The following is an 18,641-nucleotide window of genomic DNA, read 5'->3' on the forward strand; positions in this document are numbered from 1 at the left end:
TGTTGGCAATTCGCCAATAAAACTTAAGAAGAAGAAGCAAGGGGACGAAGAAGAAGCAGGGACACTGTGGAGGTCGCAATATGGCAAGAGCACGAGGATGGGGCAAGATGGTGGCGTGAGGAGAATTTTTTTGAGCTCTCAGCATTAGAATATCATAAAGCAGTTTTTAGCACCTATTTAACGTCTTTCTACCTTCCAAGACTTTGTTGAAGATCAGCGTATTAAACCTGCTAATTCTGAAACCAAATTTAATAACAACAACATGTTGAAATCTGTTCAGAAAAGGCTGAGTAACTCGAGCGAACCACATGCAGCTAGTGTGCTAGCTAGCAACCATAACTACCTAAAAGAAACGGACTGTCAGCAGATGGTTGAAGAAGAATTTCCACCACTACCAGTAACACCTTCCAAGCCTCCAGTGGCTAAAAAACAACAACATTATCTACCAGTCACTCTGACAGTGACTCCCTGAAAGCTGAAGCGCTTAACACCTTGATCAATCTGATCAACACCAGAAGTGACGCCACTGAAGAAATGGTAGGAACAGTTCGTACGGTGTTAAAAGATATAAATGATTAGGTTATAGACATTGAAAAGAGGGTTAAGAAGAACGAAATGCTTACACAGAATTGTGACGAACACATTTCTGAAGTTGAACGCAACAACCATTGGAACCTGAGACTGTATGGGGAACTGGAGTTGGAGAAAGAAGATGTGCACACAAAGGCCAAACATGACATATGCCAAACAATTCTGCTAGCAGAAAAGGAAAAGCTTCTCAAGATCTTAGACATCACTCATCGAGTGTGGAAACCTAAACAAAATTATCACAGACCCGGGGGGATCATCATCCAGTTCATCTTAAGGAGAATTCGTGATGTGGTATGGAAAGCTGCCAAGAACAATCCTTTCCTTCAAAATAATCATCTGCGGTTCACTGAAGACCTGATGAGAGAGGACAAAGAAAACAGACTGAAGCTGTGGCCCATTATAAAGAAAGCATGTGAAGAAGGGAAATCTGCTTACTTTAACATCAATTTACATTCCAATTACATATTTTTTCATCCATCCATCTTCATCCGCTTTATCCGGGGCCGGGTTGCTGGGGCAGCAGCCTAAGCAGAGAAGCCCAGACCTCCCTCTCCCCAGCCACCTCCTCCAACTTATTCGGGTGGAACACCAAGGCGTTCCCAGGCCAGCCGAGAGATATAATCTCTCCAGCGTGTCCTGGGTCTTCCCTGGGGCCTCCTCCCGGTGGGACATGCCCGGAACACCTCGCCCAGGAGGCACCCAGGAGGCATCCTTTTCAGATGCCCGAACCACCTCAGCTGGCTCCTTTCGATGTGGAGCAGCAGCGGCTCTACTCTGAGCCCCTCCCGGATGGCTGAACTTCTCACCCTATCTCTAAGGGAGAGGCCAGCCACCCTTCGGAGGAAGCTCATTTCTGCTGCTTGTATCCGTGATCTCATTCTTTTGGTCACTACCCACAGCTCGTGGCCATAGGTGAAGGTAGGGACGTAGATCGACCGGTAAATTGAGAGCTTCGCTTTTACACTCAGCTCCCTCTTCACCACGATGGACCAGTGCAGCGTCCGCATCACTGCAGCCACAGCACCAATCCGTCTTTCAATTTCCGGCTCCCTTCTCCCATCACTCACGAACAAGACCCCGAGATACTTAAAACTCCTCTATTTGGGGCAGGAACTCATCCCCAACCCGGAGTGGACACTCCACCCTTTTCCGGCTGAGAACCATGGCCTCAGATTTGGAGGTGCTGATCCCGCTGCTTCACATCACCCGATGAAGCCAAGAGAACCACATCATCCGCAAAAAGCAGAAATGAGATTCTGAGGCCACTGAAGTGAAAGCCCTCTGCATCTTGGCTGCGCCTAGAAATCCTGTCCATAAAAATTATGAACAGAATCGGTGACAAAGGGCAGCCTTGGCGGAGCCCATCACCCACCGGGAACGAGTATGACCTATTGCTGGCAATGCGAACCAAGCTCTTGCAACGGTCTTATAGGGATCAAATGGCCCGTAGCAATGGGCCAGACACCCCATACTCCCGCAGCACCTCCCACAGGACACCCCGAGGGGACACGGTCAAATGCCTTCTCCAAGTCCACGAAACACATGTAGACTGGTTGGGCAAACTCCCATGCACCCTCAAGTATCCTTGAGAGGATAAAGAGCTGGTCCAGTGTTCCGCGACCAGGACGAAAACCGTATTGTTCCTCCTGTATCCGATGTTCGACTAGTGGACGAACTCTCCTTTCCAACACCCTGGCATAGAGTCTAAGGAGCTTAGAAAGAAAAGCGTCTGGACTTCTTTGTGTTTCTTGAAGACGTTTCACCTCTCATCTGAGAAGCTTCTTCAGTTCTAAGGGTCAATGGTGGAGAGTCCCAGATTTAAACCCAGTGGGAGTTTCCCCTCAAAGAGGGACAAAGGATCCCCTGATGATCATCTACCTAATCACATGAGCCAAGGTGTGAAAGTGGGTGTGGGTCCCAATCAGCCAGGGTTTCGGGTGACCTCATTGTGAAACCTGGCCCCACCCTATCATGTGGTTTCCTGAGGTCAGATGGCCCAGCATGTGAGTGGTCGTTAAGGCGTCTGGGAAGGGTTCTCAAAACTGGATTATAGATGGCAGACAGTTGGTGTCGTAAACCACCGCCTCTGTTCAAAGATCCCAGTGGGTGTAAATGGCTTCTTTCACTCCTCTTTCAAACCATCTGTCCTCTCTGTCCAAAATGTGAACGTTGACATCCTCGAAAGAGTGACCTTTGTCCTTTAGATGCAGATAAACTGCTGAGTCTTGTCCCGTGGAGGTGGCTCTTCTATGTTGTGCATTGCACTTGTGAAGTGGCAACACAAAGAAGTCCAGACGCTTTTCTTTCCAAGCTCCTTAGACTACGATGACCTGGATGACTGAGAACCTTTACAGACACCCTGGCAGAGACTTTCCCAGGGAGGCTGAGGAGTGTGATCCCCCTGTAGTTGGAACACACCCTCCGGTCCCCCTTCTTAAAGATGGGGACCACCACCCCGGTCTGCCAGTCCAGGGGTACTGCCCCTGATCTCCACGCAACATTGTAGAGGCGTGTCAACCAGGAGAGCCCTACAACATCCAGAGCCTTCAGGAACTCGGGACGGACCTCATCAACACCAGAGGCTCTGCCACCAAGGAGTTGTTTAACTGCCTCAGTGACCTCACCAATTGGCGGGTCATTCCCCTCATCCCCAGACTCTGCTTCCTCCTCGCAAGACATGTCAGTGGGATTAAGGAGGTCCCCAAAGTATTCCTTCCACCGTCTGACAATTTTCTCAGTCGAAGTCAGCAGTGCTCCACCAGCGCTATACACAGTGCAGGTAGAGCACCGCTTTCCCCTCCTGAGATGCCTGGCGGTTTGCCAGAATCTCTTCGAGTCAGTCTGAAAGTCTTTATCCATGGCCTCTCCGAACTCCTCCCACACCCGAGTTTTTGCTTCAGCCACTAACCGAGCCGCATTCCGCTTGGCCTGTCGATACCTGTCAGCTGCCTCCGGAGTCCCACAGGCTAACCAAGCCCGATAGGACTCCTTCTTCAGCCTGATGACTCCCTTCACCTCTGGTGTCCACAATTTGGTTCGGGGATTACCACCACAGCAGGCACAAACCACCTTGCAACTGCAGCTCAATGCAGCAGCTTTGGCAATGGAGATGCTGAACATGGTCCATTTGGACTCAATGTCCCCAGTCTCCCTCGGAATGCTGTTGAAGCTCTGCCGGAGGTGTGCGTTGAAGATCTCGTGGACTGGGGCCTCTGCTAGACGTTCCCCAGCACACCCTCACTACACGTTTAGGTGCACCAGGTCTGTCCAGCGTCCTCCCCCGCTACCTGATCTAACTCACCACCAGGTGGTGATCAGTTGACACCTCAGCCCCTCTCTTTACTCGAGTGTCCAGAACACATGGTCACAGGTCTAGTGACACGATTACAAAATCGATCATCGACCTGTGGCCTAGAGTGTCCTGATGCCGCGTGCACTTATGGACACTCTTATGTTCGAACAAGGTGTTCGTTATGGCCAAACTGTGATTGTCACAGAAGTCCAATAACAAAACACCGCTCGGGTTCAGGTCAGGAAGGCCATTCCTCCCAATCACGCCCCTCCAGGTCTCGCTGTCGTTACCCACGTGAGCACTGAAGTCTCCCAGCAGGACAACAGAGTCTCCAGGTGGGGCACCTTCCAGTACCTCACCCAGGGACTCTAAGAAGGCTGGGTACTCTGAACTACCACTCGGCGCATAAGTGCAGATGACAGTCAGGACCCGTTCCTCGACAGTCAGGACCCGTTCCTCGACCCTAAGGCGCAGGGAACAAACCCTCTCATCCACCGGGAAGAACCCCAACGTACCAGCAGCAAGCCGAGGGGATATTAGAATACCCACCCTAGCCCGCCACCTCTCACCAGGGGCAACTCCAGACTGAGACAGAGTCCAGCCCCTCTCCAGGAGACTGGTTCCAGAGCCCAAGCCATGCGTAGAGGTGAGCCCGACTATATCTAGCCGGTACCTTTCAACCTCACGCACTAACTCAGGCTCTTTCCCCACCAGAGAGGTGACATTCCATGTCCCAATTGCCAGTTTTGGCAGCTGGGGATCAGTCCGCCAGGGCCTCCACTCCTGACCGCCACCCGGCACACCATGCACCTGACCCCTATGGTACCTCCTGCGGGTGGTGGGCCTGTGGGAGGATAGGCCCATGTCCCCTTTTCGGACTGTGCCAGGCTGGGCCCCATGGACTAAGGCCCGGCCACCAGACGCTCGTCCTCTGGCACCCTCCCCAGGCCCGGGCTCCAGGGCGGAGCCCCGGTAACCCAATCCCAGGCAGGGCATATTTTTTTAATTTCTTTGTCAATTTGTGTACTTTCTTTTTTTTTTTATGCTAGGGGTCTTCAAAACAATTTTAAACATAAAGCCAATTTTAACACAAAGGTAGAAAATGATCATTTATTTTTGACGGTGATGAAAAAAAAATCTAGCTGGTTAAATAAATTTCCAAATGCCAAATTATTACTAGGTCGAGACTTTAACTGTATTATGGATGCTGAAATAGATAAATTTCCTCCAGGACATTCGAACAGAATTAATACTACATTGGGAGGGGGGGCGCTTGAGCATAGGTCGTAAGTAGTCGTGTCTTCCACAGCTCCCGCTTTAATATATTAAATTCATTCATTCTGCACCTTGCAACTAACTGAACTTCGGTTGAACATTTAGTAGGTGACTTTATTATCCTATGAGTGGATGAATGCCTCCTAAACTGCCCAAACGACAGGGTGGGAAAGCCACAGCGCGGGGCGATTCAAACTCCTCGGCCAGTACAGAAACAGACGCTAACGCTAACAGCATGGACGCACTAGCAAATGAAGTTACGGCGGTACAAGCCTCTATCGACTCGTTTCGGGAGGAGAACCGGGCATCTATTGCTTCTCTACATTCAATCCTGAGTGGGTACAGCCAACGAATTACCGATATGGAAGAAGGAATGAATGAGTTCGACAAGAGACTAAACAGCATGAAGACCTCCCAATCCTTGCTTGTTAAAGAGAATGAGGCTTTAAGAGAGAAGGTGACTGTTGGGTCTGTGTTTTCACAAGGCCCGCTGGTTTAGAGACTTATTTGTCATGAAGAAAACAAGACAGTCAGCAATCAATCGATTTACATGCAAGGGAGGCCTAGTCGGTGTCTACCACAAAATGACCCCAAATCCGGCCTCTGCTTGCTGCCTTTTATTGGGAAAACAGTTGACACAAAACAATAGAACCTCCCCTCATAAACCCCACTTGGTTACAAAGACAATGCACTGTATGTATGTGTGTGTGTGTGTGCAGGTAAGAATGTGTGTATGTGCGTACGAATGTGTGTGTGTATGTGTGTGTAAACATCTGTATGCTTGTGAGAATGTGTGTGTGTGTGACCTCCTGCTGACCAAAAGGGTTATAAAGGCAGGAAGCAACATCACAAGAAACAGATCTTCACAAGGATGTGCTTGTGATACCCCCCCCCCCCCCCCCCCCCGAACCTCGAGAAGCTGGGGAGGGGGACTAATGAATTCCTTTCATCACAGAGTTAAACCAATGTAAATAGAATAGAATAGAATAGAATAGAATAGAATATTCTTTATTGTCATTGTCAAAAGTACAATGAAATTGAAAGATGTCTCCGGTCAGTGCAACATCACGAAAGATAAATACTTAAAAACTATAATAGATATGATATAAAAGATAGAAATACATATAAAATACAGTGTTCTCATACAGTAAATACACCCAAGCAATCCAGGCCTAAGGCCCCATACAGACACTCAACATACGACCTAGTTGATATATCACTCAAACAATCAATCACTCAGTCAGTTTGTTAGCGCATCCAACAAAACATGTCTGAAAGCATTCCAACATCAAGGGCACAAATGACAACAGGGGCAATGAAAGTCATCTACTTTTAGTAGCATTGAGACATGATATTGCAATTGGGTAGAAACTGTGTTTGAGTCTGTTAGTCCTTGTGTATGTTGTTCTAATTACAACATTTAACAATTCACTTTAACAGTGGCATATTTGGAAAACTACACCAGATGGCAGAATATGCGCATTGTGAGGATACCAGAGAATGCGGAGGGACCACGGCCAGCGGAATTCATCACCAAACTACTCTTTGATGTGCTTGGTGAGAACAACTTTGAGAGACCGCCATTGGTGGATAGAGCCCACAGGAGTTTGGCTTCTAAACCAGTAGATGGCGACAACAGATCACGTCCATTCATTGTCAGACTCCTCCACTTCCAAACCAGAGAGCTTATCCTTTTTTTTTTTTTTTTTTGCGCCTGTCCCGTTTGGCTCTTTTGCCATCAGAATTGTTGTCTAAAGGCAAAGAAAGATGCCCAACGGATTTACTTTACCAAATTGACCATCCCAGCCTTGCCGTAATGGTCCATTTGATTCACCTTTTATTGTTTATTTTATTTTCACTTACTGAATACGGGACAGACTTGACTGGGGGAAAGAAGGGGAGAAAGAAAGAGGGAAAGAGAAACAGCTGAGAAGAGGGACGGGGGAGAAGGGCAAAAGACAAAAACCAACAGAATTAGCAGAAAAAAGAAAAAAAATGCATATATCAATCACCTGGATCACCTGCTGAGAAAGAAAAAAGAAAACAAGCAGAAGAGAACAAGAGTAATAAAATAAACAACATCACAATGATATATGGGAATATGACAGTAAATACTAAATATTAAACATTATTGTGCAGCACATAAGATCAACAGAACACAGTGTGCTTTGAGGTAGGAGCCAAAAAGGGTGTAGTTTGTGGGTGTGATCACCCGTTTGTACACCTGTGAGCATGGACGCGCTTGTTTTTTTGTTTTTTTTTAAAGGTTCCTTCATGTAATGATCTGCTAGAGGGTGTGGGGGGGCCACAGCCCCGTCCTCCAGGGCATGAAGCAGGTATGGAGGAGATCAAAACTCCAGACATCCAGAGGCCCCCAGAACACAAGAGACCAAGGAAGACCAACAGAGGGGCAGCCGCGCCACTGTCCCAGAAAGAGCTGAGGAGAGTCCCAGATGAGGGCTCACTCAGCAGCCGCGGAGCAGAAGCCAGGGGGTGTTGTCATTGTAGTGTTGATGCATGTGTGTTCTAAGGTGCATTTAAAACCCAGGAGGGCATGGAGCTACCTGCCAGAGAGCAGCAGGTAAGCGCATGGTCCCTCCTGCTAGCCCTCAATGTCTACGTGTATTTAACATTGAGAGGTGGGCAACGACGCCAGGGGTGGGGTGTACACCCTGATGGTACTTTGGATTCCGTGTATCGTGCCCACCCCCAAGATCCTATATGTATGTGTAATGAGAGTGTGAGTAATGTGAATGTCTAAGTTGTGGGATAAAATTGAGGCAGAGGCAGCCAGAAGGGGACGGGGGGGGGGGGGGGGGGGGGGGTAGCCTCCTCTGCACCCTGGTGACATACCCCTACTCCAAGGTCCTGCATGTGTGGGTGGTTGTGGTGGAGCGGGAAGAGGGAGGCAGCTGGAGATGGGGAGGGAAGGAAGGGAGGGGCAAGTGACCCCTCCCTGTGGCCAGCTCCCCCGCTGACCCCAGTAGGCACCCCCATACTCCGCAACCCGCCAGGGAAAGGGGGCCCAGGCCCATCCAGACCGGGGCCCAGCGCAGCAGCGCCTCCCGGCCCCACAGAGCCCGGGACAGTCCACCCAACCCCACCACAGAGAAAACTGCACCCACCCCACCATCCACTCTTCTTCCAGACTACATAAGACAATAAACACCCAGGCTGAGATCTTCCTCCACCTCTCCTGTGTCTCCCCCTCCTGCAGAGAGAGCCCCTGAGGAGAGGAAAGCTCCTGCGAGATGTGACAATCTTCCCCACCAATTGAAGAGCCCCCCAGGTGGCTCGATGCACTGGCGGCACCCTGCTCCAGGGCTGGGCCCCCATGCACCCACCCGCCCACAACCCCGGCAACACACCAACCAGGACCCAAGCCCCTGAGGCCCGGCCCGGGCCCCAGCCCAGAGACGGAGCGCCCCCAGAACCTCACGCCCATCCCGGACCCACCCAGGGGCAGCCAGGCTACCAGGTCAGTAACCCACGTCCGTCAGCACAGACCCTCCCCTAGCCCCGCTGCACGCAGCCGCGAGGAAACAGTCACCCGAGAGCCAACAGAGCCCCTAACCGGACATGACCGCTACCCCGGCTTGAGCCCCCCAAGGAAGATGCCTCCGGGGAACCCCCCGACGCCTTAAGCCTGTCCCTACCCCCACACCAATCACAACAGTGAAGGCGGGGCCAAACTATGACCCCCCACCCCCACTAGGTGATGGAGCTGATCAAAGGAGCCCAGAGCAATTGATCAGAGAGCTTATCCTACGCCTTGTCAGACAGAAGGGGCCACTCCTATTCAACGGATCGAGATTCCACATATTTCCTAACTACAGCCCAGAAGTCAACAAACGACGCGCAGCCTTCTCCGAGTCCAAAAGGAAGCTCCACGCTGCGAAGGTCAGGTTCGGTTTCTTCTACCCAGCCATTCTGCAGTTCACACACAACGGGAAACGCTTGAGGTTTACCGACCCTGTAGAGGCGCTGACCTACATCAATAATAATATCACTATTGATAACGGACGCCCCGCCTCGCACCCTGCAGAGACTGGTGACCGAGGTAATGGTAACGATTGGGTTGATTACATTGAAGATCACTTCACAGAAGGTGGCATCATTAGACATGGCTACTCTGTCAAACTTTGAATATTTCTTTAGTCTCAATATGTGCTGATATCATTGGTCATAGTGGCAATGAACATTTTATATTTGATGGTGAACACCTTCCTAAATGTTCAACTTTTTTTTCTTTTCTTCTTTACTGATGTTATTGCCCTTTTTTTTCTTTTTTCTTTTTCAAATTATGAAAGGATGTTACAGTTTGTTCAATACCCTGTTGAAGTTTCTTTTTTTGGGGGGGGGGGGGGGGGGTAGCCTTTTTAAGGCCCGTTTATGTGTTATGTGTTGTTTTGGTGTGGCATTTGCTTTGTATTCACCGTGTGCACCTACTGTGCTTTTTATCGTTTGAATTGGGCAAACATCTATATTTTTGAATTACATGGTTCTGACAAAGAGTAAATTGGACCCTGTCACAGATAATGCTGACATAAAAATTATAAGTTGGAATGTGAAGGTTGTGGAATGTTCTTTGTCTGTGTGTCTGTATATAAGATGTAACGGCGGTGGCCACAATCCGGAGATGGTCCTGGTGTTTCACTGGGATGCTCTCTCCACATCACAATGTGTTTATTAAACCCACTTCAAATCAAGCTCGCTGGGTGTGTTGCAGGTTATTGTTAAATTTTCCACGACAGTGCCCAGCTGTCTGACAAAGAGTGAGATATGGCTCTTACCAGGGTCCATTCGTCTTCTATATGTTCAAGACACTCCCTAATACAATTCAAAGTGTTAAACAGGTTACATTTTTCAAAAGTTAAACTAGCAAAAATATTTCCGAACATAGACATAGACCCATCGTGTGATAGATGCAAACAGACTCCAGCTACTTCCCTTCATATGTTTTGGTCCTGTCCGAAAATTGCTCCTTTCTGGTCATCATTTTTTGAAGTCATCTCTAAAGCCTATGCCTATAACATCTCGCCTCCCCCTTGGTGATAATTTTTGGTTGTTTCTCTGGTATTGTGACTTCTGTTCCCCCTGCCCATTTACAGAGGGTCATTGCCTTTTTGTCATTATTAGTGAGACGCCTGATTTTATTTAAATGGAAGTCTACTACTGCTCCATCACACCACCGCTGGATAACGGATGTTATGCAAAATGTCAAACTGGAAAAAATCAGATGTACTCTGAACGGATCCATCGGCAAATTCCACACAACATGGAACCCTCTGTTAACATACGTCAACAATTTACCCGGTCTGGAACTGGAATCTTCAGTGTTTTTGTTTGCCCTAGAACAGTCCTGTAAAAACAATAGAGAGGTGCACCCCCCCCCCCCCCTTTTTTTGCTGTTGTTGCTGTGTTTTTTGTTTGTTTGTTTGTTTGTTCTTTTGTTTTGTTTTTTTGTTTCCCTTTTCCTGTCTTGGTATTATCTGTCTTTATGATCTGTGGGATTATTGTTTTGTGGTTTTCTGTAAAATAATAAGAATGCTATGTATGATAATTGGGAAACTACAAGTGTTAAAAAAAAAAGAATTACTACTACATTGAAAGCTGTTATAGTACGCCTTAAACTCATAGACATTTGGAGATTCAAATATCCTCATTCCAAAACGTTTACTTAGTGCAACAATTCTAACTCGAGACATTCAAGCATAGACTTTTGGTTAGGTTGTGTCATGGTTCTGGGTCAGTGACCCAGTGTTTTTGATTTTGTACTCTTATTTTTGATAGTATGAATGATAACTGTTTGTGTTTTTGGTTTCCCAGTGTTTATTCTGTGCTCCCTTTGTTTTCTGTCGTCCCTGCCTGTGTATCCCCTCTAGTGTAGTCAGGTCTCTGCGTTAAGCCTGCGTCTCTGAGTCTGTGTCTTTGCGTGTGTGTTTCCCTTTTTTTTTTTTGAAGGTCCGTGTCTGATCTCAGTGTGTTCAGATTACGCTTCCTTGTCTCGTCAGTTCTGATTTCTCCCAGCTGTGCCCTCCTTCTGTGTCTCACACACTTCCCAGTGTATTTAAACCCTGTGTCTCTCTGAGTGTTTAGTTTGTCATTTTCCAGTTCAGTTTAGTTTTCTTTTGCTTTTGTATGCTTTTCCCGGCCAGCAAATAAAGCTGTGGTTTTGAGTTCATCCCTCGTGTCTAAGAGCCTGCATTTTGGGTCCAATTCCTGTCTGCCACACAGCGATTCATGACAGTTTTGGAAAGTTTTGATAGCGATAGCATAGATGTAGGTGGCCTTCGCAAGCAACAGATCATAAAGCCGTATTAAAATAAATTTAACTTCCCCTAAATCTTCTGTTGTTAAATCTACATATTGGAAACTCAACAGCTCTTTTTTAGAGAAAGATGATGTGAAAAAGGATCTTAAAGAACTGATCTCAAACTATTGATCTATAGCTCGAGAAAAATTAAAGTTTGCAAATAACTGGGAATTATTAACATTTGAAATTGACAAATATTTAAGGAAGGTTGGCAGCCTTAACGTGAAATCGAAAAGATTAGAGGAAGAAAATACAATCTCTCAAATTGACACTAATTGAAGAGGATAAATTGAACCTTGCTAAATTACAAGATAAATTAGATGGCTTATACTCAGACAAAGCAAAAGGAGCTTTTATCAGATCCAGATCTTGAAGAAGGTGAGCGCAATTCCTATTATTTCTTCAGCTTAGAAAAGAAACACTCAAGCAGAATATTAGCAAATTAATGATAAATGTGGTTATAACAGAGGATTACAGATTAATCTCTAAACTCTGTAGTCATTTCTATAAGGAACTTTTAGCTGTACATTTTCTCAGGAAGCTTCAGATCACCTCTTATAATTGCTGAATGTTAAATCTGTCAGCCAAGAAGATTCTATATTATGTGATCTACCCGTCTCATTAGAAGAAGTCACAGATGCAATTGGGCTATTAAAAATAATACATCTCCAGGCACAGATGATCATACTGCAGAATTATATAAAACTTTTTTCTGAAGAGTTCTCTTCCTTTCTTCTTGAGGTTTTTGTTGAAAGCATATGAAACCACCAACTTCAAACTACGATGAATCAAGGTTTGACCACATTGTTTCTGAAGCAAAATAAGGACCTCTTAATGATTGATAATTGCAGACCAAATAGCTTATTAAATAATGATTAAAGAATACTTGCTCTAATTTTAGCTAACAGACTTAAGATGCTTGTTGACTCGGTTAATGATGAAAGACAATCTGGCTTTATGCCCAAAAGACATATAACAATATCAGATTGGTTTTAGATATTCTGGATTATTCTGATAAATAGCAGTGGTTTCATATTATTTTTAGACTTCTACAAGGCCTTCGATACGGTGAAGCATGAATTTATATTTCAAGCTCTAGATAGATATGGTTTTGGTACTTACTTTCTACGGCGATTAAAACATTATAACAGTAACAGCAGTGTCAAATTAACAAACAGTACTTCACCCAGATTTAACATACAAAGAGGGAAAAGAAGAGGCTGTCCCAAAACGGGTCCCTGTACCTGTTTTAGTTAATTGCCCAACTATTGTTCCTTCCAATAAAACAAGAAGTTCGTTATTTCGGTATTGTAATAACCAAAAACCAGGAAAGAAGAATTAATCAAATTTTTTATCTAATTCTAGTGAAACTCAAACACAGATTTACTCAGTGGCTCTTAAGAGATTTATCATTAAAAAGCAGAGTATTAAAAACTAAAGCAGAAGGTATCTCTCATCTTACATACGCTGCATTGGCATTGCACCTTGATAATAAACTCATAAAAGAGGTTGATAAGTTACTTTTCAACTTTATTTGGAAAAATAGGACACACTACATTTAAAAAACAGTTCTTATGAACTCCTGTGTCAATGGAGGACTTAATGTGTTAGATTTTAACACTCTAAATAACACATTCAAAATAAATTGGTTAAAAATATAATTACAAATCCTACATCCATTTGGATACTATACCTATGTACAAGTTTTCTAAGGAAGGTGTCCTTACTTATAATTTTAATATTGATAAAATCCCTATATAAATCTCTGCATTTCATCGCCAAGCTTTTTTAGCATGGACTCTTATTTACAAACATGGTCTACACAAACACCAAAACCACAACAGATGTGTGATTAACTTGTTAATCTTAATAGTTAAATTTCATATTCACAAATCCAAATGTTTAGGAAGACATCCCTCTTTTTATGTTTTTTTCCCATGAGCTTGTGCAATACCTTTAATATAGTGCTGTTTAATTCTACTTTGTATAATGATGTTTAAATAAAGGTTTGTAAAAAAAAAAGAAGAAGAAGAAGAAGACGAAGAAGAAGGGGTGTGCGTACTGTGCTCTTTGCTGTGTCTTTCCGCCGTGTCTTTCCGCCGTTTTAAAAATGGGCACTTTTTGAAGAACCCGCATCAAAGTATTGTGGAGAAGCGTCGTGTTAAATCTAATTGATGAACGGCTTTTTGTCAGGTATGTATCGCAGCTGCGAAGACGAACGTACGTTCTCCTGTTAGGTTACAGCTGGTAGGAAGGTGTGTTCAGTGTGTCTTTGTAATTTTAAGTTTCCATGTCAAACGAGATAAAACAGTTATTTCTGGATGCGCAATTGTTCGCTGAGTTTGGTAAAAATGTGTTTTTGTAAACAACGTGATGATTTAAGTCATTTAATCTTTACAGAACATGTGAGCGAGGCTAATAGAGCAATATTTTTATGTTTAGTAAACTGACGTTTCTAAATGTAACTGCTTTTATTTCATTAGTTCTGACGAGGACAGCTGAGTGATGTTGTTGGTGAGCTTGGATTAAATCATCTCTAAACAAAGAACTTGTCCTCGTGGTGACTGACTTGGGGAGTGGAGGTCAGTGAGCCCATTGTCTCTGCTGGTCCGACTCCAACTACAAAGCCGGCCCGCTCGCCCCCTCCTGAGTCTGAGAGGAGATCCAGAGTAAGTCAGTTATAACTACACTGGTTGCTTAACTTCATCATTTTCTACAGGGTCTCTCTCTCTTAGCTCACTTTGGTTTGATTTCTGCCTTCTGTTTAGCCTCTCTGTCTGTCTGCCTCAGGAACTTAATGTTTTATCATTTGAGATAAACTCTCTGTTTCCGTTCATATGAAGGTGATGTCTGTGGATATTGTGGGAAATATACACGTAGCAGTATTTCAGTAAGTGTCAGTCAGTCAGTCAAGAAGCAAAAGAATATTTAAACTAAAACACATTAAAAGAAGTGTTTTGCTTGTAACTGCATACGTTCCTGCACAGGGGCGGTTAGAACAGGATGTACTCAGGATGTGGCATACACGATCACGGGCCTCATAACGATCAACAGGAAACAGCTGGGGGTGAAAGGGTCTCGAAACTGCATTCTAAGTGTTGTAAAAAGGAACTTGCTCATGCATCTTTAGCGTGTACAACCCTTTAAATAAAGAAGTTCTTGTCCTTCCTCTATGAGATCTACCAGACTACACTGAGGGTGGTATCATGTACGTCTCCCACATATGTGCTTAATACATAATTGTTGTGTACTGGACCTGATCTGAGTATTGGTTGTTTGTTCTCAGCCCAACATAAAACAATCGGGACAAGAGGCTCAGCATGACCTCATTAAAAATCCACTTTTCTTCTTTCATATTCTTTCTGACGTCTTTTCTTGTGTAAGCTGCTAACTCTTGTGATGGACATTTCTTTATTTTATGTGTTGATCATATGTTTTGACAATATCACTTTAGTAATATCTATAGTACATTTTGTGTGACTTGGTTCTACATACAGGAAAACATCAAATACGTATTTCACAGGTTATTCCACACACAGATGGGTATTGTGAGTGAGTTGGACTGACACTCCCAGGCACCATGAGACATGAGGCAGATAGTGAGACTCCTTCTCCTTATCTCCAGGAAGGAGGTGTTGAGATGAAATTATTTGAAGTGCCTCAATTCTATGCTGTATATGAACTAAAATGCCATATAACCGAATAGTGTAGTATTAAGTAGACATGGCCATGAAAAATAAAGGCATTAGACTACGTGTCCTTGGGGGGTAGAAAGCTGTAGACTCTCGCCCAGGCTTGCCTGTGAAAAAGTAGATAACAGGGGACCATCTTCTAGTGGAGATGCATTATAACTCACCTGTGCATTATAATAAAAGGTGTTGATTGCAGCTGACAGTGTCTGCAGACTTTGATAACTGTGACACCCTCGTGGTTAATCAGAGGGAAATCTGAGTCAGTGTGGATTTGGTTGTACAGCTCTCACACATACAACCTGAACTGCACATTGTAAGTGTGATGTTCTTCAAATTTGAACAAAGTAAAAACTAAAAAACTTTGAAGTCACACAAGCCAAAATTTTATTCACAATGTTGAACTTTTACTACTTTTATCCCCAAAATGAGCTCACTTCAAATATTTACCACAGCATAGCGTCCCCAGGCACCTGAGACGTTTGGCAGATGGTGAAACTGTTTATCTTTGTGAGGTAAGAGGGGGCACTTGTGGATGAGCTGAAGGTATAGACCTGATGTCACTGTTTGGGTTCTTTGTCATTACAGCAGAAAGAAGTGAAAGCAGGCCGAAACCTCAGCACATGGAAGACATCAACCAAAAACATCCAGCACCAGCAAGTAAAGATGAGCCAGCAGCGATCACTGTGGAAAAGACTTTTCCTGCTATGAAGCAGATCAGAAGACGCAAGCGAGCCAACAGGGTGGACAGAAGCTTGACCTGTGATCAGTGTGGAAAGTCTTTTACTCGGAGTAGCAACTTAAAAACACATCAGCTCATCCACAGTGGAGAGAAACCATTCAGCTGCGATCTGTGTGAGAAGACCTTTACTCAGAGATGGAACTTAAAAACACATCAGGTGATCCACAGTGAAGTTAAACCATTCAGCTGTGATCAGTGTGGGAAGACCTTTGCTCTGAGATGGAGCTTAAAAACACATCAGCTGATCCACAGTGAAGTTAAACCATTCAGCTGTGATCAGTGTGGAAAGAGCTTTACTCAGAGATGCAGCTTAAAAACACATCAGCTAATCCACACCGGTGTGAAACCATTCAGTTGTGATCAGTGTGGAAAGACCTTTACTCTAAGATGCAGCTTAAAAACACATCAGCTAATCCACACTGGTGTGAAACCATTCAGCTGTGATCAGTGTGGAAAAACCTTTACTCAGAGATCCAACTTAAAAGCACATCGGCTCGTCCACAGTGAAGTGAAACCATTCAGCCGTGATCAGTGTGGAAAGACCTTTACTCAGATTTTTCACTTGAAATCACATCAGCTGATCCACACCGGTTTGAAACCATTCAGCTGTGATCAGTGTGGAAAGACCTTTACTCAGAGATCCAACTTAAAAGCACATCAGCTGATCCACACCGGTGTGAAACCATTCAGCTGCGATCTGTGTGGGATGTCTTTTACTCAGAAAGGTCACTTAAAATCACATCAGCTGATCCACACCGGTGTGAAACCATTCAGCTGTGATCAATGTGGAAAGACCTTTACTCAGAGATGCACCTTAAAACAACATCAAGTCGTCCACATGAAATTTAAAGCTTTCAACTGTGATCTGTGTGGGATGTCTTTTACTAGGAAAGCTTACTTTAAATCACATCAGCTGATCCACACCGGTGTGAAACCATTCAGCTGTGATCAGTGTGAAAAGAGCTATACTCTGAAAGGTCATTTAAAGGCACATCAGCTGATCCACACCGGTGTGAAACCATTCACCTGTGGTGAGTGCGGAAAGTCTTTTATTAAGAATTACCGCTTAAAAGCACATCAGCTCATCCACAGTGAAGTTAAACCATTCAGCTGTGATCAGTGTGGAAATTCTTTTACTGGGATTAGTAGGTTAAAAATGCATCAGCTCATCCACTCTGGAGTTAAATCATTTGTATGTGGTGACTGTGGAAAGGCTTTTACTCGCATGACTGGCTTAAAATCACATCAGCGCACCCACTCTGGAGTTAAATCATTTGTATGTGGTGACTGTGGAAAGGCTTTTACTCGTATGACTGGCTTAAAATCACATCAGCGCACCCACTCTGGAGTTAAATCATTTGTATGTGATCAGTGTGGAAAGTCTTTCATCCATTACAAAAGTCTATTGAGCCATCAAAAGACCCACAAAGTGTCCTCCTGTGAGAAAAGTGGCAGACCAATGGGACATTACCCTGACAGGGTTCATTTGAACACAGTGGGAGAAACAGGGGATCTGAACAAAAGTTCTTCTGGATGCTGCGTCAAACTTAAAAAGCTTGAGATCAGGCTTCACAGAATTCAGCTTTAATTTCCTGAGAAAGTCAGAGCTTCACTGTCTTTGTAGATCTAGTGAAAACATGAAAGAGTGCAAAAAGAGGCACTGTGGTACTGCATGATGAAGTCAGAAGTGACAGAGAAGTATGTGAGCGTGGTTCAGGACATGTTTGTGTGGTAGCAGTGACTACCACACATACTTGGGTTGAAGGTGGGGGCAGGATTACATCAATTCTGAGCCCCTTCTTCCTTTTTCAAAGAGAGGGCAATACTCAGGAAAGGATGATGACAATAGAGCTGCAAGACAGGATGGAAAGAAAAAGAGTTTAAGAGAAGATCATGAATGTTGTGAAGCGATCGAGCCGCGATTACAAAATCTTAGCTTATGGAGTTAGTTATCCCAACACAAGTTTAGCAAGTTACACTTCACTGGCTGTGTCCACAAACAGCATGCAGAGCCAACATTACTCCCATCATCTGATCACAAGAAAAGCAAAATGTCAGAAGAGTTCACCTTCTGGGTCAAACTGTCAGACCTGTTACTGTTTATTTGGCTGTTCATCGTGAGGTAATTATCAGTGTCAGTGCTGCGCCACTTCTGTTGTAACTCACAGGAAATGTGTTTTAAATGGGCTCTATTGTCTTACAATATTCTGTGAGTCTGTTTTGCTCCAGAAGGACACAACCATTCCTGCAATTTTTAATGTTACAGTAAAAAAAGTAAATTCATAAATTTGTGTCATTTTAAAGAATGGGTAAGAATATATTTAATGTTTTCAGTGGTCTGTTTTCTTACAGGATGTGAGTGTGTTTTGCTCCATGAAGACACAAACCTTCATTTTTTGTTATGTTGCAGTAAAAATATTTTTATTGTAAGTCATATATTTTTGTCATTTTGTCCAGGCAGTATGTTAAAGATTAAATGAATCCTATGAAAAATAAAATGTAGAAAGATGTGACGTATCTTTCAGTTTTTTTTCTGAATAATTACACACTGCTTAAAATTAATTGTAGTATAATTATTTGTTTATTTCTTCCTCTGTAAGAAACTGACTTGCTGTCCCTTTGTTCCCGTGTACCTAAGTAATTGTGGGTAATATCTTGATGCATGCTCAATCATCCAGGTAAGGAAATCCCAGAAGTTGATTCTGTTCATCTGGACGTAGCGTTTTCAGTGGGACA

General features: G+C 44.3%; 1 protein-coding gene across 4 annotated transcripts in view; it reads left to right on the top strand.

Moving 5' to 3' along the window:
* The window catches only part of LOC120746927 (gastrula zinc finger protein XlCGF26.1-like), a 72,562-nt gene extending 54,644 nt beyond the window's left edge, over window positions 1–17,918 (top strand). For 2 of the 4 annotated variants that reach the window (XM_040052480.1, XM_040052479.1), the window contains exons 2-3: window positions 13,958–14,143; window positions 15,752–17,918. In XM_040052480.1, coding sequence (XP_039908414.1) covers window positions 15,787–17,493 — 1,707 coding nt within the window. In that variant the 5' untranslated portion in view covers window positions 13,958–14,143; window positions 15,752–15,786 and the 3' untranslated portion in view covers window positions 17,494–17,918. The other 2 variants (XR_005698980.1, XR_005698979.1) reach the window with 2 other exon arrangements.
* Window positions 17,919–18,641: the final 723 nt, after the last annotated feature.

This window comes from Simochromis diagramma, unplaced genomic scaffold, assembly GCF_900408965.1.
Source record: "Simochromis diagramma unplaced genomic scaffold, fSimDia1.1 OVJJ01000606.1, whole genome shotgun sequence".
Taxonomy (NCBI): Eukaryota; Metazoa; Chordata; class Actinopteri; order Cichliformes; family Cichlidae; genus Simochromis; species Simochromis diagramma.